Here is a 24,765-nt window from a genome sequence, read left to right as displayed (position 1 = left end):
AAATAATCTGTAGGGGTAAGAAAAAAGAGTAACCTTCCACCTCTCAGTTCCTCCCATGTTTAATAAACATATCTCATTTTATTTTCAAAACTGTTGTGTGTGAAATTACGATTAAATGTTGAATTATTTGTTGATTAGTCGTTGAATTATGTCCCTGTGCGGACAAAGAGAGCAGCTCCATCACAAATGGAGGCAAACTGACTGTGTGCTGCATCACCAGCGTGTTTCATTTGAAATGGCATCGAGGGGGAGAACATGAAGCCTGTACCATTTGGCGACCATGACAGTTGGCAGATTGATTTGAATCTGTCGCTCTGTTCTCTGTGTTCTGCGGCTCCCTCTCAGAGCGGCCTGCTCTTTGACTCTCTGCTGCTCTCTTATGGCACGGTGATGTAATTCAGAAAACAAAACAAAAAAACGATGAGGGCTCTCTTTTGTATGTGTGTTTCAGCAACATGGTGTGTGACCAAAAAAAATCTAAATAAATCAATCTGTGTGTGTGTCTTGCAGCGACCTGAAGCTCCGCGTGCGCATTCTCATCGACGGCACCCTGATCATCTTCCGGGTCAAGCCGGAGGATGCTGGGAAATACACCTGCAGCCCGAGCAACAGCCTCGGCATCTCGCCCTCGGCATCGGCCTACCTGACTGTTCAGTGTGAGTGTTACCGTGGCAACAAAGTGGCGGGGGAGGGGCGGGCGCTGGCTGCGTGAGGAGAAGGGAACAGCAGCAGGAACAGCAGCAGCAGCAGCAGCAGGAACAGCAGCAGCATGGAGGCTGCTCGTGGAGGAGGCTGCTCTAGTGCTATCGGCAGTGCTGCTCCACCACCGTAATGCAAAGTAACCTTCTTGAATTTCAAGGTCAGGTGGTTTCAGAGAGGGAGCAGAGACCCCCCCCCCCCCTTCCCCCCCTCTCCCCTCGTCATTTGGACTCAGCCCCCTTTTGACCGTTTGTCGTTTCCTCTCAAAGGAATTCAATGATTGAATTATTATCTGCTCCCGACTCCAGACTCGTTCCTGTGCACAAAGATGGAGACAGACTCGTGCACGGGCTCCATTTTTTTCCTCGTCTCTTTTCAACCCCCCCCCCCAAAATCAAACTGTGACCTTCCTCTTCATCAGCAGAGGCTGATGGGAGCGAAGAGGCTCTCCCGGCCATCTGACGGTTTCAGCCGTGTCGTGCGCGTTGAGCTAATTTGTTCCCAACTTAAAGCTGCTCATTGATTACTCTGCCACGGAATGAGGAGGAGGAGACGGAGGAGGGAGAGAGAGAGAGAGAGAGAGAGAGGGAGAGCTGGAGGAGTCACAGCATTGCAGGGACTGATTTCATCAGATACAGCAGAACATCACGAAATCAGGATCCTGGAGGCTTCAGGCAAAACTTACTCTGAGCCTGAATTGTTTTAAGCATCTGAAAATCAATCCCAGGAATCCAGCTTGAGTGAACCAGGATCAATCCCTCTCTTCTTTTACGGGTACTTGAGAGTACTTTTATTCAAGGTCCAACAGGATAACTGTTTTCACTTTATGTGTCAAGGAAGTCTTCTGAGTGATTCTCTTCAAGGAATAAAGTAAATGTACAATAATTCAATTCGATCTAACAGCAGGAGTCTGAGAACTATTACCAGGGTTTGTTTATTCAACAGACAATTATTGACAATTCTTTTCATAAAATACACTCAGTCCTAATGTTTTCGAATGTCGAATCTGTTCTGTTACATTAGTTTATGGTTTTCTCACAGTTTTACGAGTTTTTACATCCATAACATTTTTGCCAAGGTTATATTTGCATGATTATGTTTCAGACGTCTCTAACACCACAATCTTTCTTTCATGCACAGACCCTGCCCGAGTGATCAACATGCCCCCGGTCATCTACGTCCCACGGAAACTGCCAGGCATCATCCGCTGCCCGGTGGACGCCAACCCACCTGTGACATCAGTGAAGTGGGAGAAAGACGGCTATCCTCTCCGAGTGGAGAAGGTCAGTCTGCCTCAGGACGCCCTTTACCTCCTCCATACACCAGTCAATGTTTTTCATATTTCATTTAGCTTTTTCCGCAGCCCTGCATGTCTGAGTATTGTAGATTTTATTACCTCTATGATTTATTTTAACACCACGGAAAGTATATTTCCTTTTAAAAACGTTACGATTTACCTAACTTCTCAGAGATGCTCCTGCTTGAAGTTTATAAACTCTCAACAAGTTTAGCTCAGACCCGATTTATTAGACTTTGTTGAATTTGGATGTAAAAAATCTCATCTACTGTCACTGAGGTCACAGTGACAGTGTTGTAACAGTTGTAACAGTGCTGTTAAAGGCAGACTTGCTTTTAGACTTCAGACTTGATTTAAAGGCGTTTATTTGAATCCCTTGGGCAGCTCAGAAACATTTAGACGGGACCCTCAGATTTCAGGACCCCTGATTTGAAGCCTTTGAATTGGCCCCTTGTCTTGTAGTACCCCGGCTGGAGCCTGCTGCCTGATGGAAGCATCCGGGTGGCGGAGGCGACAGAAGACTCCCTGGGCACCTACACCTGTGTGCCTTACAACGCCCTGGGTACCATGGGCATGTCCCCCCCTGCCACTTTGGTGCTAAAGGTACATCCCTGCTCATGTCTGGTAGTGTCTGATGTTTTAGAGTAGAATGATCTGCCTTAGTTTGCATGGTGTGTGTTTGTGTGTGTTCAGGATCCCCCTTACTTTAACGTGAGGCCTGGGGGGGAGTACCGTCAGGAGGCTGGGAGAGAGCTAGTTATCCCCTGTGCTGCTTCTGGAGACCCTGACATACCATCCATCACCTGGAGAAAGGTGCATCTCACAAACACACTCACCTCCTGAGACTTGATCGTCCTGTGTGCTAGGTTTATCTTAACCATGTTACTCTGATGTCCGTGTCCATTGAAGGTGGGGAAGCCAAGCAGGAGTAAGCACAACATCCTGCCCAGTGGCAGCTTACAGTTTCTGTCCCTCAGCAAGGAAGACCATGGAGAATGGGAGTGTGTCGCCACCAACGTGGTCACAAGCATCACTGCCAGCACGCGGATCCTTGTCATCGGTACAAACCACCTGCACAGCGCTCTCACCCTCCTCAGCCTCAGAGCTCTATCACCTACCTTGAATAGTGGTCGACTGATTTGTGTTTCAATGGTGTTTGACTGAAGGTCAATAGCTACAAGTGTACTGTGCTTAAATGCACTTTCATTTAGTACGACTGTATTATTCACTTTAATATATAAAAGCACTCTTTATATCTTTTTAATATGAAAAAAAAAAGAGTAATATCTGAACATTTTAGTTACTTAAAAAACATGACTGTAAAAGCGCCAATAAATTTGGCTCAGCCTTCTGAGCACAGGCATTGGCCGATGCGGTTATTTCATTATGCCATATAAATGGGTGTATGAATTAATCAGTCTATCATTCATTGTGTTTGTTATTTCCCTACTGTGCTCTGTCTTGAAGAAATGACTCTTATCCTACAAGTGTATTTTCTCCACCCAGTTTGTCCTTAAACATTATTCACATATCAGTTGATCTGATTATTCTCAGTCAGTTACATTAATGTCTTCATCTGGAGCTACATCCACCGCCTGTCACTGCAGCCTTTGTCTGTTCAGTCCTCAGCTTTCAGTCTTCCAACTCTTAAACTGATTAAGTGAAGTGTTGACAAAGACATGGAGGTCTTTTTAGTTTCAACAGGGTTATGATGGTCAACATTTAGCATTGTGAGGCAGAGGTTCACACATTTTTCACTAAAGTCTGTGTTTATTCTGTGCTTTAAAGCTTCTATAAGTAGAAACATTTGAAGCAATTCATAATGATATTAATATAAATTCTATGTGAACAGTAAGGCCAGATAAATATGACCTTTCTCGGTTCCCGTCAAATCATCCTGAAAGTTTTTGAGTGCTCTGGTGGCAGTTCAAGGTGCAACTCACCATGAACTCATCATTATGTCCCTGCTGCTCTCTCGTGTGCAGTCGATCCCGTTCACATGCTTCTGCAGCTCTGGTAACGTAGACTCCTCTTCCTCCTAATGATCCTTCAATTGCCACAATCTGAGCACCATACAGGGATGAATTCAGTTCCTAGTCCAGGCATCGTGTCAGTGTTCTGGCCGATGCCCGTGATGATCACTCGTGCGTACCTATGGCTTATTAAGACATGCACGAGTGCGTGCAACAGGATATTGGCTGCACATTACTCATTAACAGCCAAATATTTCATCCTTAACAAAGGATTTCTGAGTGTTACATACAGAACATTTAAAACCAGTTATTTAAATTATAGACTCCAGATTCTTAAACCTAGTTATGGTGCCTCCTCCTGCAGTAATAGCAGCCATCGTGAGTAGATAAATGCCACATACAAAGTTTTCATTCCACCTCACTGCACTGGCAGGATTATAGATGTGTATAGTATAATTAACATCATTATTATGGGAATTTGTCAAAGATTATTTGTAAAAGAAAATTGTATTTGTCAAAGGGTAGAAGGGGTGAGTGGGATACATGCAATCAAGGCTATATGAAATCCATTGACTCTGCTTTCAGGGTCCACTGGTTCATTTATATTGTACATATAAACATATTGTTACTACAACAGTATTATAAATGTGTATTTTTTAGCTAGTTTAAATGATTAGTTTGATATATTTGACAATACACTTGTTCAATTATTTAAACCAAAATATGAATCACTTATATAAATAAATAAATACCTACAGCAGCACCTAATAACACACCGGGAATACAAAACATGTCAAGTTGTTCCCCAAAATCCTCAACTATTAAACTTTGCACTAGTTCATCAGTAAATATAACAGATAGGTGTCTTTATAGTGTCAGGATTTCTATATAAAAACATGGAACAGAACCTTTAGCTGAATTCAAACATTCCTCCATCATATATGTGATGGAGTCAGTTTAGTTCAATTTATCTCACTGAGAAATCAAATAATGATATTTTCCAAACGCTGAGCTCGTCCTTTAAGTCGAATAAAGGAGAAGTTGGTGTTAATTCAGTGAACTGGGAGCATGTCAGTGAGGCCTGCCCCAGTAGCCCGTCGCCTCAGAGCCATCACACTGCGGCCCAGCTGTGCGACCAGCCCTGAGCTCACAGGTGTCACGGAGCAAACAGCTGTGCTCCTCAGGCCACGCCGAGGTCTCTCTCTCTCTCTCTCTGGCTGCGGGCCACCCTGCACAGCTGTCGGGGGGGTGGGACCAGCGGAGCAGGCGGCGCCGCTGCTCTTGAAGTCGACCCTACGCTGGTCACCACCTCAGCCAGTGTGACACTATCCACCGAGAGAAGCACGTGATGCTACACAACAAAATACACACAGTTTGTGTTGATTTAACTCAATCACTACGAGTTGGACTCAGAATGACCAGTTATATAACTTAAGTACAGTATTCATTTATATTTCTAATTACTAAATGATATGAAGGGATAATTGCAAGTGGTTGAATTTGATAAGTAAATTAGCACTTGTGGGTTTTTACATTGATTCTCTGTCTCTGTCTCTATACACCGCTCAGGCACCAGCCCACATGCTCCAGGAAACATCCACGTGCTGCCCTCTACAACCACCGCTAACGTGTCCTGGGAGCCGGGCTACGACGGCGGCTACGAGCAGACGTTCTCCGTGTGGTACGGTCCAGTGTGAGTGCTCTTACTTTGACTTTTTTTGTAGAAAACACTGCACCTGCTGGTTATTGGCCTAGTTTGCTCTCACAGCAGGAGACATTCTTTATTTATTTATTCATCTATTTTTCCTCCGGCTTCGTCGTTGGTGGTAAAACATGAGATTCCGTCAGATGCTCACAGCAGAATGGTTTTGACAGCTGACTGGGTTACTGTGGGTGGACTGGGGATGTGCATAAGTAATGGAGCGTCACTGCAGTAACATCCCACTCGCTATCAGATATGCTGTCGCTAATTGTCCTATCAGAGCATAGTTTTCTGACATTTCAATGCAGTAAATCATCCGTCCTGGTATCACTGGATACTCATGTGTTGACCGTGAAAATGAAATGAAACAGAATGTTCTGCCTCATCGTGCTTACGTACAAACACATTTCACTTGAAAGTACACGTTTGTGCGTCAAAGCCCTGTAATTACCCTGGTAAGAGATAATTAAATCCATTTCACATTGTAGCCTAGCGGAATGGATTACTGTGGATATAAACACAACTAAATGAGAAGTTACTTGTTGCTTTCAAGGCTGCAGTGATAATTGTGATGTAGTAAAATGATGGTTTGCATTTAAATACTTATCCTGTCAGTGTCAGTCTTCAGTTGTTTAATTTGCTGATCTATTTCCTGGGTGAATCATTCAAGTGGGTTTAAAAGTAAGAAGATATTAGTCGTCCATGTTTGATATGAAAAATAATGTTTCAATAAATGCTTTGTATTCAGGAACTGGCTCAATATGTAAAACTTCTGACTGGGACAGGGATGTGATGTTTACTGGAGACAGGTGGTTGACAAGGCTCCTTCACTTTTACAGTTTAAATCAAAGTTTTTACTCATTTAAATCTCTGCAAGAAAAGTAAAAGAATATTGATTTAGTCATGTAGAGATCAGTGGTGCCAACTTTCTTTCGGAACATAGAGAGTGATCAGTTGGTCCATAGCTCAACATTAAGAGAAAGAAATAAAAAATTGGATTAAGCATAAATTATGAATAATGTTTTCCCAGTAATAGATTAATGATTAATTAATATTAATTTCATATATAGCTTGATTTAATGATTTAATGATTTCTTGATTTAATTCAAGCTATGTCTGTCAAGGAAATTGCTTGAACTATTAGAAACTCCTGAAATAATATTCATTAGCCGAAAACAACTTCTCTATTCAGATCATTGATCAGAACCAAACTACACGATTCTGTCCTGGAAACCTTGGAGAATTTGTCTCCATTCCTCTTATAACCAACTGAGTAGACCTTCCTTAGAAATGCCTGTCATCAAAACAGCTACACAAACAGCACATATTCAGAAAATGATAATAAAGACTCCGGCAAATTCCCTGGGACAAAGGGGAGAAATCTGGTGTAACACAAGAATGTATTCACTGCTTTACCTTTACATTTCCTGCAGTTTTCCCTTTTTATCACGCTTTATATGATTGTTTTCTGTTTTTCTGTATCATTTCTGTTCTCAGGTCAAAGCGAGTGGACTTCGGTCCTCACGACTGGCATTCGATGCCAGTTTCTGGTGCTCAGATCTGGTTGGTGGTGCCAGCGCTGGAGCCTGGGACGGAGTACCAGTTCAGTGTGTTGGCACAGAACAAACTGGGCACAGGCCCATTCAGCGAAGTTGTGACAGTCAACACCGCAGGTGGGTGCCGTTACTCAAAGGCTTTTCAATCCACGTTTGGCGCTTCTTGAATTTAGAATCAGCCCAGAGAGCTACAGAGATACTATTTATAATTTAAAATGTTCATCTGATACAGTGTTGAGGACACTGCCCTCTAGTGAATTTTACACTGATGTGTATATAAGGGTTTAATTTCCACTGGGGATGGGGCAGGTACAATAATCTTGTCCCACTGTTGTTGTTGCAGGATGATTATTTTCTAAGAGTTACTGTCTGACCTTCCAGCTTCTAAAGTACACATGACAGAAGATCTGAGTTGGGAAAAAGCTCAGTCAGCTCAGTTCAACCTGCTGCTGTTCCCTCAGAGCAATAACCTAATAATAATAATCAGAGCTGTAGTCAACAAGCACCTTTCTGATTTTGTGTCCCCGAGTTTCACCTCTCAGGCTACACACAGTCTGTCCTACCTTGTTGTTAGAGGTTGTCACTGGATGGAGTTCAAAGAAAAAAACCTGCAAACAAGGTTCAGGCAGGAATAACTACATCAAGTTCTCCATCACCTCCACACATTCAGGAAAAGAATAATTACATTTACACTGTAGTCTCAATATCCTCCCAAACAAGGGGTAATGCATTTAAATGTAATTTAAAAAATCTCTTATCTCTGTCAAGTAAATTAAACAGGATTTGAAGTAGAATCAGGTCATGAACAATACAGCAGAGTTTTACAAATGTATGTTTCTGATATTAATTTTCTTTGCTACTGTCACTGTGGAAAGCACAAGGAACTCTTTCACTGTATTTTTTACCCATGAAACGTATACATTCATATACTGTGTTGTATATACTGTATATATCCAAACAACACCCTAGAAGGTCGATAACTTTACTCTCACTGCATCTTGCACACCAGACTATAATATAATAAAAATATAATCTTTTACATGCACAAAGTAAACTGCTAACTTAATGCTCTTTTAAGACTGCACACAAATCCAGGCCTTTCAGCCTCTTTACCCTCCAGATAAAATGTGTTGAATTTTTAAGCTGATATGTTTTCACTAGAGCTGTATACGTTTTCATGCCTGAGCAAAACGATAGATGATTCTCTGCAAACTTGTAAAAATGTTAAAATAAAATGATTTATTAATGTTATTAGTTCCACCTGTTTTTCACAAGACAAGATGTTTGCTGTGAGAAAACATAAAAAATACTTTGTTACTCAACTTGGCTGAATTTAGCTGCTGTTAGGTGGGCTGTTTTTTGATCTGTAGTGTATTTTCAATGTAAAAAAAGGAAAAGATTTAGGTGTTTTAGATTCTTGTGTGTTTTAATCCACCTCATGCCTCAAGGGCAAGCTGCCAATTCAGCCTTTGTTTGCCCGCTGCGTGAACAGAAAGTGAATTAAAGGTGCGCGGTATTTAAAATCAATGTCTCAGCAGAAGGAACGGCACGAAGGGAGGAAAGTGCATGGCTGGATTTTCTATCATAGTAGAGGAAAGATTAAAGAAATGAAGGGTTTAAAAGAAGGAATGTTTAAAATCAGTCACACACAAAATCTCTGTGTGCTGACTCAAAGAAAAGAGACCACATCGTCTCCTCAAACCAGTTCAGTCCATCTCATGGTCCAGTTGTCTCATGTTTCAGTTCATATGGAAATCAGTGCATTGAGTTACCTTATTACCAAGGAAACCCTTTGCATAATCGTACGCCTGTGTAAGTGTTCAAGCACTGATAGGCAGCATATAAAGATTTCATAGTTTGTGTATAACATAGTATTTTTTAACTGAACTATATTAGCAGGTATAAATACATTTTAGTGCCTATTACTGTACAATATTTTTATATATTTTTATTCATGTTAAGTCATATGTTAAGTGTTCATATGTCCTTAGCACAACATTATAAACCACATATTAAATGTTAATAAACTGCTGGAGATGTTTTTGTGGTTAACTTATATGACTGTTAAAACAATTAGTGGATGGATTGCTATTAACGTTAATACAGACATGTATCATCTCCAGAGGATCATTACTACTGACTGGTGGATTTCAATGGTGCCCAGTCCAATATCTGAAAATGTCCTTGATGGATTGGTACATTTGGTGCAGACATTTCACGGTCTTTCCATATCTGGTCTCCAGGCTCCCCTCTGAGTACCCCAGAACCACTGGTGCTTCTTACTCCACCACGGTGCCTCACAGCCAACCGCACGCAGCACGGTGTCCTCCTCACGTGGCTCCCCCCAGGCAACCACTCCTCACCCATCGACCGATACATCATGGAGTTCCGCCTCGGGGAGAGGTGGGAGGTTCTGGACGACCTGATCTCTTCCACTGAGACTGAGCTCATAGCCAGGGACCTCGTCCAGGTCAGTTACATGCACACACATCCTGATATGTGTCTGTGGGAGGTTTTCTGGTTCAATGCTTTTTTTATTTCACTTTCAATGTACGTGGCACAAAATCTGTGTATGAGAGGGACAAAAGAACAGTGTGTGTGGTGCCTCTCTCTCTCTCTCTCGTCAGGAGTCCTGGTATGAGTTTCGAGTGATGGCTGTCATGGACGACCTGATTAGTGAGAGCAGTAATGTCGTAGGCGTATCAAGCACGGGTCAGTTTCTTCACAGTAAAGTTTTTGACAATCTTCACAGAGAAATTAGGAATAGATTTACTATCATATTAGTATGCAACCTCTTCATCTTACCTCCTGGTCTGCCCCGTCAGATCCCTTCCCTCCTGCGGAGCTGCCTGACGAGGGGCTGGCGCGCCCTGTGGTGGCGGGTGTCGTGGCGACTATCTGTTTTCTGGCAGCGGCGGTGCTGTTCAGTACTCTCGCAGCTTGCTTTGTCAATAAGCAACACCGGCGCAAACTCAAACGCAAACCAGGTCGGTCTCCATCTCCTCTTAATTCACATGTATTAAATATAGTGCGTCTCACATGGATGGATGATGAACTAAAAAACTACAAAGAGACAAAAAAAGACACAAAACAAGCACAAACCATGAGGCCTGTCAAATGTCTGTGGGGCCCAGGGGTCCATTGTCTCCTTATCCATCCATGTGTCTGACTTGTACTGGTGGTGTTCCACAGCAAAAAAAAAGCTAAATTTAAATATTCCTGTCCTCTCAGATCCTCCCTTGTCGGTGACACACTTCAGGAAAAGCATTGAGTCACCGTAAGTAAAGCCATCGCCGGAGCCCCTGCAGTCGACCAGAGGCGGCCGCTGCTGTGCATCTTCTTCTGCACCTGATTCAGAGAATTTACTAGAAATACACAACCTTTTTTCTTGTAGCCGCTTGATACACACAGTATGCATCTCCTGTGCTTTTAGACAAGAAGTAATTAGTTTCTGCAAAATGACAAAGAAATAGAGGAGGCGATGAAGCAGCCCAGGGTTTACTGTGCATACTGATTAGAAAGTTCTTTCGGAGGGTGTGGAAGAACATGTGCAGTAGCAGCCTCTAGCGGATCATGGGCAGATTAGGGAGAGTTCAAAGCAGCCAAGTCAGCATTTTAAACGCATTACCCAGAGTGCCCAAGCTGCAGTGTGTGTATTGATTTTTGATCCATCTGTATTCTTTAACCTCAAACGCTCTCTGCTTCCTGCATGATTCTCAGTGTTTAACAATGCTGCACATTGAATCTATAGTATCTGCTACATGTGTGTACTCGTCTGTCCGTGTGTAAAACCTGTGTACGTGTATGACTGCATTTCAATCTCAGAAAGTAGCTCATTTGTGACATAATAATGTGTGTGAATCCCATTGCAGTGTAAATGTTTGTTGGCCTGAGACTTAGAGGAGATCGTTAGTGTCAGATACTTTTTGTCTAGTTCTATGAAATGGTCCGGGCAGGTCACGGTGTTCTCACTTCCTGAGAGTGGATTAGATAGAGATGAACCAGGCCCATGTCGTTTGTCTCCCATCGCAGGCCTCCTCTCACCCCCTTGCCGGGGGTAGAGCCCTGCTGGGACGAGCCAGCCAGGAGCAGTTTCTTGCCCCCGCCCGCCAGCCCCCTGTGAGTGCCTGCCTGCACCAAAACTACAGAGTGTGCTGCACCGCACTGGCTTGGCTGCATGGTTAATGCATTGCATAGAAATGATCAACTGACTGATTATTTCCTAAAGTGAAGTCTACCGCTGGTCCTAGTGCATGCACGGACTTTCACGCACCATACCAGGGAACAAACTGCATTAGCTCAGTTGCATGTACAGTTCAATACTGTGCACATGCACTCTTTACAATGTCTGTCTACGTGATGCATTCAGTGACCCAGTAAATGTCCACTGTGCTGCTCCTGGTGTGGGCAAAATGAGGCCTGGTTAGAAGTCATCTGCTTCCCTCACATCACCATTTGGTGCAGCATATGGAAATTGGGCTCACGTCTGCTCGAGAAGATGTAGACTCAATGGATAAGTGATGCGGATGTCATGGTTGCGTCGTTTGTTCTCCTCTCATCTCATCCTTCAGGCTTAATTCATTAGCCTCTGTCCCATCAGGATGCTGCCCCTCCATGAGCTGGTCATTATCATAACGCTATTCATTATGGCTTTCTTGATAGAGTGCTTTGGCTTTGTACTGTGTCATTTGTTTGGTTTGAAAATCACCATTGATCGACACCATAAATATTATTATTTGGTTTTAAAATATTTGCCTTTTTCTTTCAGGGTTTCTTATGGTGCATGTTGAATCAAGCCAGTGTCTTGTGTCTGCATTTTTTAAATTAGGTTATCATCGGGGAAGATAAGTCCAGAGAGCTCCCCTCCATCTCGGCCGCGCTCTCTTTCTTCTGAAGGCTCCCACGGTCCAGGCCTGTACGTGAGGAGGCTGCCCAGCCCTCAGAGAGACAAAGACAAAGAGCTCTCCTTCTACAAGAAAACCAAGCGTGCCATAGCCAGCAAGAAATACAGTGTGTCCAAGTATGAGTCGGAGGTCACCACGCCTATTGAGCTGATAAGCCGCGGCCCCGATGGCCGCTTCATCATGGACATCAGCCCACCGCCGCGCCGCATCCAGGGCTTCCCCTTTGCGGAGGAGTCTGACATGTACCCCGAGTTCCGGCAGTCTGATGAGGAGAATGATTTTGACCCCGGGCCTATGCCGCCCATCATGCCCACGCTGCGGCCACAGCTCTCACCAACGTCCTCCAGCCTGGAGTCAACGCAGCCCCCCAACTACAGCCCCCGCCTGCACAGGGCCATGGAAGGTATGAGCTTTGCAGAGGGCAGTGCACTTCACGCCTCAGGGCAGGCCCCTACCTCCCGCTACAGGGGCTTTCCCCAGGGCCCATTCTATGGGTATATGGGCAGCCGCGGTGAATCAGGGATTCCACCACCATTCTATATGCCTGACATCAGCCCGCGTAGCTCTGCTCTGTCCTCCCCCCCAGGCACTGGAGATGGGCCCTTTGGTTACCCCTCCATCCCCGAGGAGAGTGGAGAGATGGAGCACCATCAGTACACTGCCTCTGGCCATTCTCTGTCTCACACACACAGCCCTCCTTCTCGCTCGCCTGATAGCTGGCATCCTCATGAGCTACCCTTCCTGGGTCTAGAGGGTCCACGGTTCATATACCCACCTCATCATCCCTTACATCACCCCCAGGACCTCCCTGACCCACCCCCATACCCTCCTCACCCTCACCCCTCCAGTCGCCTGCACCTCTCATCGCTACAGGATCCAATGAGTCCTGGACTCCTGCAGCTGGAGGTTCCTATGGCTCTCCAAGGCAGAGACAGGTCCATGGGGCCTCCGGTTAGGCGTTTAGCTATGCAACAGGCCCAAAGTCTCGGCCAGCTCAGACACACGGCCCACGGTGTGGGTGTACCAGTGTTGCCTTACCCTGACCCGCTAGCCCGTGCAGGGAGCCCAAGCACAGCCCCCAGTAGTAGTCCTCAGTCCTGGCTCAGCCCGAGGGCGGGGCGCCGGGCAGACCCCAGCCTACCCCCACTAGTACTCCAGCCCTCTCGCCTCTCTCCCCTCTCCCAAAGCCCCCTTAGCACCCAGCCAGGTTCTCCAGATATTCTAGTACGGCCCCCTCCGCGCCCCAGCATCCTCCGCACCTCTCGGTCTCTGGAGATGCCTGAGATCACCCTGCAGCCCTCGGCCACTGTCAGTTTCTCCCGGAGGTCCTCCCTGTCCACCTCTCCCACTCAGAGCCAGGGCACCACGCATCCCAGCCCCAGTTACCACGCCCACATGTCGTATGCCTCCACTGCAGCCAGTTACCCCTCCCAGTCCCCCTCTCCTCCACCGGAGGGCAGGGATGTTTTCGGGCAGAGGCCGTCCCAGAGAAGGAGAGAGGAGGAGATGCTGCCCTCAGAGCCCTCCCAGCTCCAGATATCAGCCTCAGGGTAGGTGATCCATTCCAGTAGAGAATAGTCACATATTAAATTAAAGACGAGACTTGTCTCCTCGTCCGCTCTCTAGACCAAATTTCCCACGTAATTATCCACAGTTCTACTTTGATGTTTTCATTCAGGCATAATTAAAATGCATATTGTACATAAATATGCAGAAGGCATGGAATTGCATTTAGCACAGACTGTGTAAGTTCATTAAAACGACAGCTCTCTAAACTTCAATCACATGAGGAAGCTATTTGATTTTAAGATCATAAATTTGTGTATTTATTATTTAATAGCTCACATTCAATCTTATAAATTATTGATCACAATAATGAAAAACTAAGTCAATTTAAAAAAGCAATTACTGGAGGAAGATTAAGACACATGAAAGCCACAGAAACCCTCAAGTTTACTGCTTCTGAAACTGTAATTTTTTCTTGTCCCCCATTTTGAACATTGGAACTATGAATTAAAGCAGCTTCCACAACTATATAAAGGCAAGTGAGGAACAAGAAATATTAAGTTTATGTTCAACTTTAATAATTGACTGTATATGTACATTTACATGATTATATTTATACTATTACATAAAATGAGGTCAGTCTCTTAATAGGTCACACTTTATGAAACATTTGTAGCATAATAGTGAAAATACATTGGTAAAACCAACTTTCAACTTATTATTCACATTTGCTCAGTTGAATTATAACAAAAGCAAGTATTACTGACTTATGAGATAAAAACTTTACACATCATATAATATACTTATATAATAAACCTGTAGGATATACTACTACAACATACGTTGACAATTTAGTGAGGATGATTAGATAATAGTAATTATTAGTTACAGCTTATAAATGAGTCGTTATAAAAGGTAACTGTTAGTTATGTTGTTACATGTTTAGATAAAGCATAAATAAAGTTTCAAGAGTTTCTAACTTTCTAATTAGCCGACACTAGTATGATGTTACCATGTCATTAATGGATTGTCTGTAATTGTAAATAAAAATAAGTTGTAATAAAAAAGGAATAAAAATATATTCTGCAGAGGTTTTACAGGGGGTGTGAGTTCAGACGATACACCAGAGGGTTTTTCCTGATAAATTGAAGAGCCATAAAATAAATTTAGTGTCATCCTGATAGAGGACAAAAGCCAGTCACTACTTGGCAACCCAATATAATTAAATTGTTTTTAATGGCTTTTAACTGTCCTCTGAAGCCAAAGTAAATAATTTATCAAACATTAAACTAACAACTTAATGAGCTATCAAACAAGTCAGTTACAACTTATGACCTGCTCATAAAAGGTGTCCTATTTGAAAGTTGTGACCATAAGGATGAAGACACAGTGAGAATATGTTTTTGATGAGGGAATAATAAATATCAGGAGAAGACATTTTTCCCAGTTAATCCAACATTTAGGTGGATCGTTGTTCGTTTGCAGAAATGTAGACATAACACAGAATAGCTTATATAAAAACACAGCGGAGACTCATGTACGTTAATGCCCTCCAGCATTTCTACACTGCACACACTCCTGCGCCCCCTCACACCCACCTCACCACCCTTAGAAGCTACAGTGAGGCAGTAGCCAAAGCCGCGAGGCAGAGACTCGTTCCTGCACCATCACTGGCCTTTAAGGGACAGTAGCTTTTAGGGCTGCTGCTTTATAGAGGGTAAGGGTCTTACCTGATTTGTTTTTGATTGATCTCAGCTATCTGGGCAGCGTTGTTGTGACCCGGTCCCCTACGCCGCAATAGGTAAGGGTCGGACCCATGTCTGATAGGGCAGGGGTCAGCAGGGGGAGGGCTCTAATCACTCTCTCCTTTAAAGGGGAATCGCTTTGGGTTGTGCCTCTGTGCTGGATTCAAGTGAAGTACAACTAATGGTAATAGTAATGACACACAGGACACATTTGTCGATACACGTCCAAGGCGCAGTACGCCTGCCATGCCGTGGCACAGTGCGCTGCAGTAATTAGGCTTGTGGGTGAGCAGGAAGAAGCGGTTTGGACAGTTTGAGAAGCATTTCATTTATTCTTCTGATTGTTTGAACACAGACATGTTTCCCTGCACCAAAAACTAAAAAAACAAACAAAAAAAGCCTTGAATCAATAGAGGACGCACATGAATGAAAGACTGGAGTATTCCCCTTTAAAGTTTTGTTCCATGTGCAAAATGCCATGCATGCATTCTCTAAACTTCTCTCTACGACCAAACAAATAACTACAATTCTCAAACTAAATTCTTTGTCACATTTGTTGTCTTAAGTGCTTTCGTTTTTCTGTCATGTGACTGTTTTTTAATGGCCATCTCCTCTTCCTGTCATGTGACTTGTTCTTTAACGGCCATTTCCTCTTCCTGCCATCTCCTCCCGTCAGCATGGTGAAGCCTCTGTACGCAGTGTTCATGTTTATGAAATCGTGCTGTACAGTGTTTATGTCTATTGGAAATGTACTGTATATTAACACACTGGGGCCTCTGCACACAGTTCATGTGATAGTGGGAGTGTTCTCTATCGGTGCAGGACTGTTTTAAGTCTCAGATTGTGTCTCGCCCTCTCTGCTAACGCCTCTCAATCTCTCTCTCCGCAGTGACAAGTGATGGACAGCGTCTCTAGAGCTTTGTGTTCCCTTTTGAAAACATGTGTGGCACAACAACCTGGCTTAATGAAACATTAAGTCACGTTTTGAAGCCGTGTGTGTTCAGTTGTTTGAAAAGCAAAGAGCCTCGTGAACCTCATCAAAACGTAAATGTTGAGTTTCAGAGGTTTTGATTTAACTTTATTCACTTATTTCTATACGAGACGGACACCAGAGCCAGAGTATTGGGTACGAGGTGAAACTACTGCTAAATAATACTGCATACGATGAAAGAGACGATACTTAACGTGATTATTGATTTGTGTTGATTGATTTGCTGATTTTTTGTATTTTTCATTCATTTACTGTAGCATGTATCACTCATGAAATGAAAATAGTTCTTTCGGGTCTCATTAGCACATTCAACAGACAGTCAGAGAAATGCTCTCACACCTTCTGCAGGGGTCAGCAACCTTTGGTGGGAAGAGAATTCATGTTTGTTAACTCGTCATTAGAGTCGGTCACAGTATCAGCAGAAGTTTGATCTTTTTTGTTATAATAATAGAGTTAAAGGCCTATTATCTGAACAAGAGCCCTCATTTCGAAACCATTTAGTGAGGTGTGCTATTAAAATACTAGAAAGGTGAGAAAACCCCCACGAAGGCTGTTTGGCCTCTAACATCCAGCTCATTATCCAGATCTGCACTAAATTTCTCCTGTTCATAGATATTAGCACTGTACAAATGTCTGGTTTTCTTCATCAAGACCTCTGCATTGTTTCTGGAGGAAAAACTTAATAAAATGAAAAGAAGTTTCAATAAAATCTTCTATAGATTCTCCAGAAGAAACGTATCTCATAATGTTAAAGAAACTGATAAAAAGGATTCAATGAGTAATTTCACACACAGTTGTGTCTCTTCTTGCTGTGAATCCACTCTCCATTGTGTAACTGTGGTGAAACGGCCTGATGACCCTGCTCTGTGTGTTGCCTGCACGTTGGTGCATTGCACTTTGCTTCGTAGTTACAGCTTCACATGCACTTACAGAGGCTCAGGGACCAATCAGCATGTGTGTGCAGGTCTTTTTTTGTAAATGCAGATTCGACATCATCACATCAATATTAATAGTGTGATCTTCTTTATCACTTTTATAATTCGTCCATTTGTAATTATGGAACAATTAATTAACTGTAGTATCAAATATTGTAATAAGGTTTTTACCTTCTCACATGCTACTGAAAGTGTCGTTGCTTGTCATAGGTTGCTGACCCCAGACCTAGTGAGTACAACAAAATAATGTATTGGAGGATTTAAAAAAAAGAAAATCTTTATTGTTACAGGAACAGTAATGAATAGTTCCACAAAGTATTTTCATTTTATGAGTTTTATACAGCAAAGACCAATATTGCCTGCATATCTCAAGCAGTCATTACATAAAGACCCAAACCTGAGTAGGCACTACAAATTAAAATGTGTTTAGCGCTGCTGCCAAGATGATATAATGTCCCTGATATTTTAAAACACGATTATGGGACCATGAGTAATTGGACAAAGTGATTTTTTGTCACTAATGAAAAAACCTTTAATACTGAAATGTAGTTTTAACTGTGTGACCGGGTCTTTAATGTAATGACCGCATGAGGACAAACCAATAATTTCACCAAATCCACGTTATGTCATCTATTCTTTCTTTCTCTCTTTCTTTCTTTCTCTCTTTCTCTCTCTTTTCATGTCTAACTTTTGTCATCCATCAACGCGGATATTAAGTGGATATTCATCATGTTAGTGAGAGGGCTCTCAGTAGACGTATAAGAGCTCATCAGATCATTTGATAGCTTCTACTGGAAATAGCGCTGAACGTTCCATTTAGTCGTTTTCAGTCTGAGACGGGACCGAACACGACTGTTGGATTAATGCAGATCAATGTTTGCTGTGCTGTCTGTCGTTCTTCTCAGGGAACCTCTAGGTGCGTCTAGTGATCCTGCCGGGTCTGAGAGCTTACCAGCACTGCTACACCACTGCATTACTAAAGCCAAGGGAGTGGCTGCCAACAACAATAACAACGCAGCCCCCGCACGGAGAACAGGTGAGTCAGCCGATTCGAGAAACGAGACACAAAATATCATCATGTAAACCTGTGGGTGGCGTGTTACTCCTGTGCTTCTTCTCCCTGCCTTTCCTCCCAGGTGTGTCTCCCTCTCAGACCCAGCAGCAATCTCAGACCCCCCAAGAGGGAGAGGGCCTCCACCTCCACAGAACGAGGAAAAGGCCAAACAAGAAGAACCCCTATCTCTATTTGACCTCCTTCCTGCACAGCAGGCAGTCTGCGGAGGACCAGACCGGCATTCTGGCCAGTGCAGACTCTGAGGGCCCAAATTATGGGACTCTACGCTGACACGTGTGCCCGCTAAGCCATTGGACTCGACTAAACCGCCTCCTCCACCGCATACACACACAGACACACACACCTCAGCCCTCCCCGCTCCGCCCCGCGGCCTCTGCATCAAGCCAACCCATTTCTTGTAATCTCTCAAAGTTCATTTTTGTGTGGGGAGCGGGAAACATTAAGCTGAATGCTCCAGGGTTGGAAAATCGTGTTAGAGGACAAGAACAATGGCTTTTATGAGTCGTCGCCACGACTTGTGTGTTGAGGAATCTCACTTGAAAACGCTCTGAAAATATATAATGTATATAAAATAGTAAAACAAGGGATTTTAGCTTCTTCCTACAGTAATAACAATGTGTTGGTTGAGTATGTGACAACACGTTAAAGATTTTCCACTCACTGGTCATCGAGGGGTCCACGTCTTTAGGTTTTTCAGTCGAACTGAACTGTCAAGCCTGGTGCATCTTCGGACAGGGACATGAGTCTACCTTTCCTACAATACAAATAGTGTCAGTATTTAAACACAGGGTTCTTACCACAAAATATACCTCAGAGTAAACGCAGAATTGCTGTAATTCTTGTGGTATACTGTACGTACTTGACCTTTTTACATATGAAACGTATGGACAAAAAGGTTTATATCACACACCATCGCTCATTCGAATGGATAATAAGGCCTAACTTGATCTAATTTGGAAGCTTTTTTTAGTAGCCGGCATATTGTGTTTGCTTTGATTTTCGATCCAGTGCCAACCATTAGGGAACGGTGTCTTAATTTGCTCGATGGGCTCAGTGTGTCGCGTCACGACAGCACGGCACTGGGACGAAGATCGCAGCCTTCCTGGGAGCTCTGGAAAAAAATAATTTGGGACTTACACGCTGCACACAGGCTGGACTCGTAGGATTGGAAGAACAGGGTGACGAATTGCGAAGTGTTCTGTCGTATGTATTCCATTGTTCATCATTCGTGAAATGTGGCACTTCTCGCTGTGCCTTTTTTCGTTGCCTTTTCTTTCTCTAATTCTTTTTTCTAACATTAACTGCCTTTTCCTTCGCCTTGTCATGTTTGTCTCTTCCGGGGGGTGGGGGGGAGGAGGGAGTAAGAGACTGCAATGTTAAGTGTGTTTTTACTTTCTTTGCCAAGGACACATGAGAGGAAATGCTACGGAGGATGCATTACTCTCTTTCTCTTTTACATTTATATCTTATACTGGGTACCTGATTTAACTGTATGCATCGTAAATACTAGGGCAGAAACAGAATACCCTTAAAAATTAAAAAAAACAACACAAAAACATAAATGAATGAATAAACCTAACTTCAGTGGTAAAAGTTTTCATGAGGAATGAACGAACCAGTGGATGTTAATGTTTAACTGCGGCTGTTGAGAGGAGAATGTGATGGCTTCATAAAGCCGTTAACAAGCGATGGGGAATATCCAAACAAACGGCCACCCTGACTGTTTATCTTTAACAAGGGTATATTACGTGCTAGCTACTGCTCTGTATGTTTAAGTTTTTTCGACACTAACCGATAATGAATGTATGTTTTGCTGTACAGGAAATGAATGTACATTGAATGACCCATCGCGTGAGATGACCAGTTGGCACATCAAGCCCAAATTGTTTTACTTCTCTGTGTTGTGCGATAACAACCGGTTGAACGCCCCCCCCCCCCCACAAACACAGGTTTTCTCGACCAAAACGGCCGTTTTACTTTTATCGCTAAAAGCTCGTTCAATCACTCAAAGACATATCAGATAGAATTTCCCACCTGCTACCAACCAATCACAGGATCTCTGACAAATGTCCACACAAATGAATCAACTCAATGTCTGCTAACTAAAAGAACCTTGAGTGAGAAAGTGATGATTGCCTGAGAGTGAGCGTCAAAGAGCATATTCTACTTTAACAAATTGGTTCCGTGTAAGATACGAGGAGAAAAAAAAAGAATCTATATTTGTTATGTACTGTACATGGTGTGTATTGTATTTGTAAAGATAAATCCGACCATGTTTTACAGGAAGACGTTCTTTTACAAGGGCGTGTGAAAAAGACGGGAAGGATTCCCAAGGGGAAAAGAAAATTATATATAAAGTATTTGCTTACAGTACGGCTTTAAGTGGGTAATAATGTTTTAAAAACATTTTAAGGTGCCTCATTTGTCATACTTTAGCAGATATTACTTTATCTGAGAAGAGAAGAAACCTTAATGTTAGTACCGTACGATGTATTATTGCCATAGCCCGCTGGCTGCACAAGTTGAGTAGTATTTTCTCTGATGTATAGTACGTGAATGCCCACCGGGAAAAGCTTTAGAAGCAGAAGTGTGTCGCCCTCTATAATATATCCCTGGAACAAAGTAATGCTGTATTTTGCCCGTCCATGAGCACACATGTAGATTCACTCCAGATCTCGTCGCCTTCAGGCGTCCAAAGCAAATAAACTGAAGGAAAACTTTTTTCTAAGAGTCACAGACATGCTATAGTCACGTACGAACACCGTGCTGTGGAGGAAGTTGTGTTTACATTCTGTTTGATAAAGACAAAGTGTGTGTTAGGGCGTAGTTGCTTCGAACATTACGACTCGGTGCTATGTTAAACTCTGTGGTGCTGTAGAATAGAGGCCTGATGATTTTTATTTTTTTGTTTTTCTCGTTTTTCGGTTTCCACAAGCAACACTCTTGTCTCTCGACCCTGTGTGTGTGTGCGCGTGTGTATGTGTGTGTGTGAGCAGCTGAACTCGCTCCGGTAGACACTCTAGGTCCTAATCATAACAGTATCATGGTGTGATGACAGTGATAGACAATAATGGAAAATAGTAGTATAACCTCAAATAGTAGAGACGTTCAGAAATGAACTCAAGGTGACCTGTTTTCTATCGTGTGTTTGCCATGTCTGTCTGTGCTTCCAAGGTTCCCTCTCTGAAGTATATTTGTGATGATATTCAGATTATTAACCCAGCCTAGAAGGAGCAGCATAACCTGAATTAGATTTAGTGCACACCAAGCGAGAGGGAATCCGAGCGCATCGAATCTTTTTTCTACACACACACACACTTCCTGTAGGTCTACAATCTCTGGTCCACAGCTCCTGTTTTTCAAGCACACTCCCGCAGAAGCGTCTCACGCCATCCCGCCAAACCTTTGGTGACGGATGGAGCTCCTACTAGTACTGTACAGCTATAGCCATGACTGGTCACCACACCCCATTTGTATTTAGTGCGGATTCTCCCGGTAGAGCGGTGTTAGGGAAAAGCTCACACATCCTCTCTTATGGGTTTGTTTTTTTACGAATGGATGTTGTCTTCCGGGCTCTTTTTTCGCATATTCAACAGAAACATGTACAGTGTTTTAAAGAGGGCTGCTGTGGACGTACTGTTAGCTCACTTTCTTTGGGGTTTTCTGTTTCTTTTCTTTGTTGTTTTACTTTTATTTTATTTTTTACTATTTTTTTTTTTACTATTTCTGCTTACAGCTTTTAGTGCATCACTGGGTGCTGGTAGGATGATACTTAGAACTGATATGATTTTTTTTAATTGTATTAATCTTGCATGTAGAGACAATACAAAAGAACGCCTATTTAGCAATCATTCATGGACATCCGAGCTGGTTGTTATTGGACGGAAAAATAGAAATATGTAGTATTTTCTATATTCTCTGTTTTTTCATGTGTACCAGCACTGAGAAACTAGAATGTATTATTATCGTAGGCTACAATAAGCACTACATTGTCGACTGTTTTAGCTAATGCTCATACTCAAGCAAACCAAGTAGTGCTTAAAAGGAAGAAAATTTACATTTCATGTCATTTTCATCCACGGAACTCTGTGCTGTACATCACATGTTTACATTCTGTATTATATGTTGTTGATCTGTTTTACTTTGTGCATAATGTCTCCAAAATGTCCGTCTTCATGTTGAAGCATTCAACAATGTTCATATGTAAATAATTCACAGCAAAAACATTTTTTCTTTTATTACTTTTCTCCGTTTCAGAACGATAACCTGATGTTTCTTTCTTTGGTCTTTTTTTTTTTGTATTCTTTTGTATTTTTAGATTTGTCATTCTGTTCTCTCACTACATCAGGTAATAAGCTTCACTTAACTTGTTGTGAGCAATTAACTCATACTGTATGGTGCTGTACCAAAGCCTTATGTATAATATTTGTATTACTTTCCTCTCGTTTGCCACTGCTGTCCAGTGAAGTCTGTATCGTCTCAGATCATGTCGTACTCACTCCTCATGTTCAACTGCCATGGATCTCGTTTCTTTACCGAGTAAAAACAGAAACCTGAACGAACTCTGGTCTAACAAGACTCTGGCCCGTTTCCAACCGGCCTGGATTTAAAGTGACAGTTGCCATCTCAAGCCTTCATAGGGAAAATGCACAGGCTCAATGCTGGTAGCTCATTGTGACGTAGACATGGGCCTAGCACATGATCTACGCTCTATCTATGGCATGTCTGTGAGAATATGAAAGCAGTGTTGTATTCATGTCACCATATCATTTCAAATGCTTAGTCCCATACGAAATTTTCCTCTCAAATTTTTGTATTTTGATATAATAAAAAAAAAATCGAAAGAGATTTTGACTTTTCCTTGTGGTTTTGTCTGGTGGGTGGAGCAAAGTGGTCTGTGAAGAGGAGGGTGTAGTTCACATGTTGAACACTAGGTGTAAGTATTGGACAGACGACGGGGAAGATGGTGTGAGTAATTTAATGAGGTCGGATCTTTCTTTTTCTTTCTTTTCAATTCTAGGACACGCAGGCACCTGCGCATGGGTCAAAGTTCAATTTCGTTTTCTCCTTAAAAAACAAGTAACCACAAACAAGTCAAACTGACAAATGCAAATAAAAAGATTTGCTCAGGGAAATCCAAAGGTTAGGTTTAAATGCATCTGGGTTAATCAGTGATGAATATTTTAATCCTGCCTTTGTTGTCTCCACCCAGACGTTAAAGAGTGACTTGTGTTGCAACCGAGCCCGGATGAGGAAAACAAACAACCTGAGAGGAGCTGCAGTTTGACTGAATTACCTTTGTGCTTTTGTTGAAAACTCCCTCTGGCAGCCTGGGGAGCAAACAACGGAGCAGTCATACATGAGGAATAAAGAACAGAGCAGTGACTCCACAGGTCAAATACACACAAAGCTTCAGAGGCCTGCGTGGTCGCTTCAATCTCACCTTTCAACACAGAGGTCTAATGGTTTAGTTACTTTATGGCTTTGTACAAGGCGTTGTTCAAGTTATTCTTAAATTTGAGTAAGACAACAGAAAACAATGAGAAATGCCTCTGGGGACACCTTCAAATATCCTGTTTTAACATAGCAGCAAATTCACGATGACAAGAAACAGAGAAAAACTGTAATTTGTTACATTTAAAATTATATATTGATTATGTGTATTTTTTGCGTATTCGTGTACGTTGTGCTAAGAGTTGGATGAGATGGCTTATAATATTCTGGCATCAGTCTTGTGAATATAAAGCACAGCTGACAGTTAGCTTAGCATAAAGACTGGAAACAGGTGGAAACAGCTAGCCTGGCTCAGTCTGTAATGTAGATACATCATGTCAAATATGTTCCCAAACTCAGTAATTGCTGAATATCGGTCAGAAGATTCTTCAAAACTAGTTATTATTTGATTCTCCAGAGAACCTGTATGCATATTAAGGCGAGTGTTACGATTAAAAAAATGTTTTTCAATAATATTTAACCCAAACATATTAAGAGGCTGAATTTTTGTTTACACGATGTTGACCTGGGGAACATTGGATTCTGGGAACATAGATTCTAATCTCTTAACTTTATATAAGAGACTGTTGGGTAATTTAATCTATAACAGCAATAATCATATGCTGGTAAAATAAATATTTTATATCATATTTGAGCTTAAAAGCAGTGCTGGAGTGAATTTATATCCCAACACTGATATGAGTATATGTCGAACTGAAGCTTCTCTAAATGTTTGGTATTTTTTGCATTATAAAAGACATAAAATCTCAGTGCTTAGCTGATAGAGACACAAACATGGCTGATACAAGTCAAACAGGGCCTCAGTGTGTCCTCCTGCAGAGAGAGGAAGCAGAAGGGCTGATTATCTTCCTCAGTGGACACACACAAT

At 42.5% G+C, this 24,765-nt stretch overlaps 1 protein-coding gene across 1 annotated transcript in view; it reads left to right on the top strand.

The window, feature by feature from the left end:
• Positions 1-20,257, top strand: part of igsf9ba (immunoglobulin superfamily, member 9Ba) — a 59,476-nt gene extending 39,219 nt beyond the window's left edge. The window contains exons 7-21 of the mRNA XM_053422853.1: positions 511-656; positions 1,840-1,982; positions 2,459-2,599; positions 2,690-2,809; positions 2,906-3,056; positions 5,539-5,662; positions 7,169-7,344; positions 9,471-9,697; positions 9,855-9,939; positions 10,053-10,214; positions 10,459-10,504; positions 11,260-11,346; positions 12,056-13,681; positions 18,214-18,344; positions 18,445-20,257. Of these exons, the coding sequence (XP_053278828.1) occupies positions 511-656; positions 1,840-1,982; positions 2,459-2,599; positions 2,690-2,809; positions 2,906-3,056; positions 5,539-5,662; positions 7,169-7,344; positions 9,471-9,697; positions 9,855-9,939; positions 10,053-10,214; positions 10,459-10,504; positions 11,260-11,346; positions 12,056-13,681; positions 18,214-18,344; positions 18,445-18,653 (3,574 nt within the window). The 3' untranslated portion in view covers positions 18,654-20,257. The remainder of the gene's footprint in view (positions 1-510; positions 657-1,839; positions 1,983-2,458; positions 2,600-2,689; positions 2,810-2,905; positions 3,057-5,538; positions 5,663-7,168; positions 7,345-9,470; positions 9,698-9,854; positions 9,940-10,052; positions 10,215-10,458; positions 10,505-11,259; positions 11,347-12,055; positions 13,682-18,213; positions 18,345-18,444) is intronic.
• The last annotated feature ends 4,508 nt before the right edge of the window (positions 20,258-24,765 follow it).

The sequence above is a fragment of the Pleuronectes platessa genome, chromosome 5 (genome assembly GCF_947347685.1).
Source record: "Pleuronectes platessa chromosome 5, fPlePla1.1, whole genome shotgun sequence".
NCBI classification, from domain to species: Eukaryota; Metazoa; Chordata; class Actinopteri; order Pleuronectiformes; family Pleuronectidae; genus Pleuronectes; species Pleuronectes platessa.
The sequence above is the reverse complement of the archived record's forward strand: the minus strand, read 5'-3'. Positions and strand labels throughout refer to the sequence as shown.